We start from the raw sequence: 733 nt of genomic DNA, 5'->3' as shown, positions 1-733 counted from the left end.
GCCGATAGAATCAACTTCGAAATACCAACTATAATATTAAAAGATAATTTTGGAAAACAGTTACCGATTAATTAAATTCAGAAGTCTATTTTTTCGGCAACTCTCACTGTCCCAGGCAATTTCAGTTTCTCAGCGTGTGCCTGCATTGCAACCGATTATACTAATTATTTTATATAATTCTCAAAAAAAAAAAAAAAATATACAGGGTCTTTGGTACCAGAATTCTATAGTCCGGAAATTTCTATAATTCGGCAGCGGTCAAAGCCCGGGATTGCCGGTTTCTGGGAAGTACATCCTGGGCACCGTATATTAACACAATTTAGCGTATACGAAACGCTTTGATGAACATTCAAGACTCAACTCGATCGTAAAATCACCCCCCTCTAAACTTCACAGTCAAGTCCTACGTGAGCAGCTTCGTGCCCAGTGACACCGACGGCGGCAAAGACCTCCGTCAGTTTTCCCAGCACCTGCTTGCGAATCTGACGGCGGTGACAGGCGTTCCGGACACGCTGCTCGAAACCGACGTCGTGTTCCAGAGTTCCTTTTTGCCGAGGAGCGTCGACTTCAACCTGACTTCCTCGTGGTTGAAATATTTTGGCGGGAGCGTTCAGGTAAATTGGCATAATGCTTGAATAAGGATAAATATATCTACGGTTGTATGGATGAATAAATAGAAGAGGTTATTAAAATTGAGAGAAAAGGGGCCTTCAGAAAGGGGGGGGCGACCTGG

General features: G+C 43.4%; 1 protein-coding gene across 1 annotated transcript in view; it reads left to right on the top strand.

The window, feature by feature from the left end:
- The window catches only part of LOC119589391, a 16,243-nt gene that overhangs the window by 5,889 nt on the left and 9,621 nt on the right, over positions 1-733 (top strand). Inside the window, 1 exon segment of the mRNA XM_037938006.1 lies at positions 397-614. Coding sequence (XP_037793934.1) covers positions 397-614 — 218 coding nt within the window.

This window comes from Penaeus monodon, chromosome 25, assembly GCF_015228065.2.
Source record: "Penaeus monodon isolate SGIC_2016 chromosome 25, NSTDA_Pmon_1, whole genome shotgun sequence".
NCBI classification, from domain to species: domain Eukaryota; kingdom Metazoa; phylum Arthropoda; class Malacostraca; order Decapoda; family Penaeidae; genus Penaeus; species Penaeus monodon.
The sequence above is the reverse complement of the archived record's forward strand: the minus strand, read 5'-3'. Positions and strand labels throughout refer to the sequence as shown.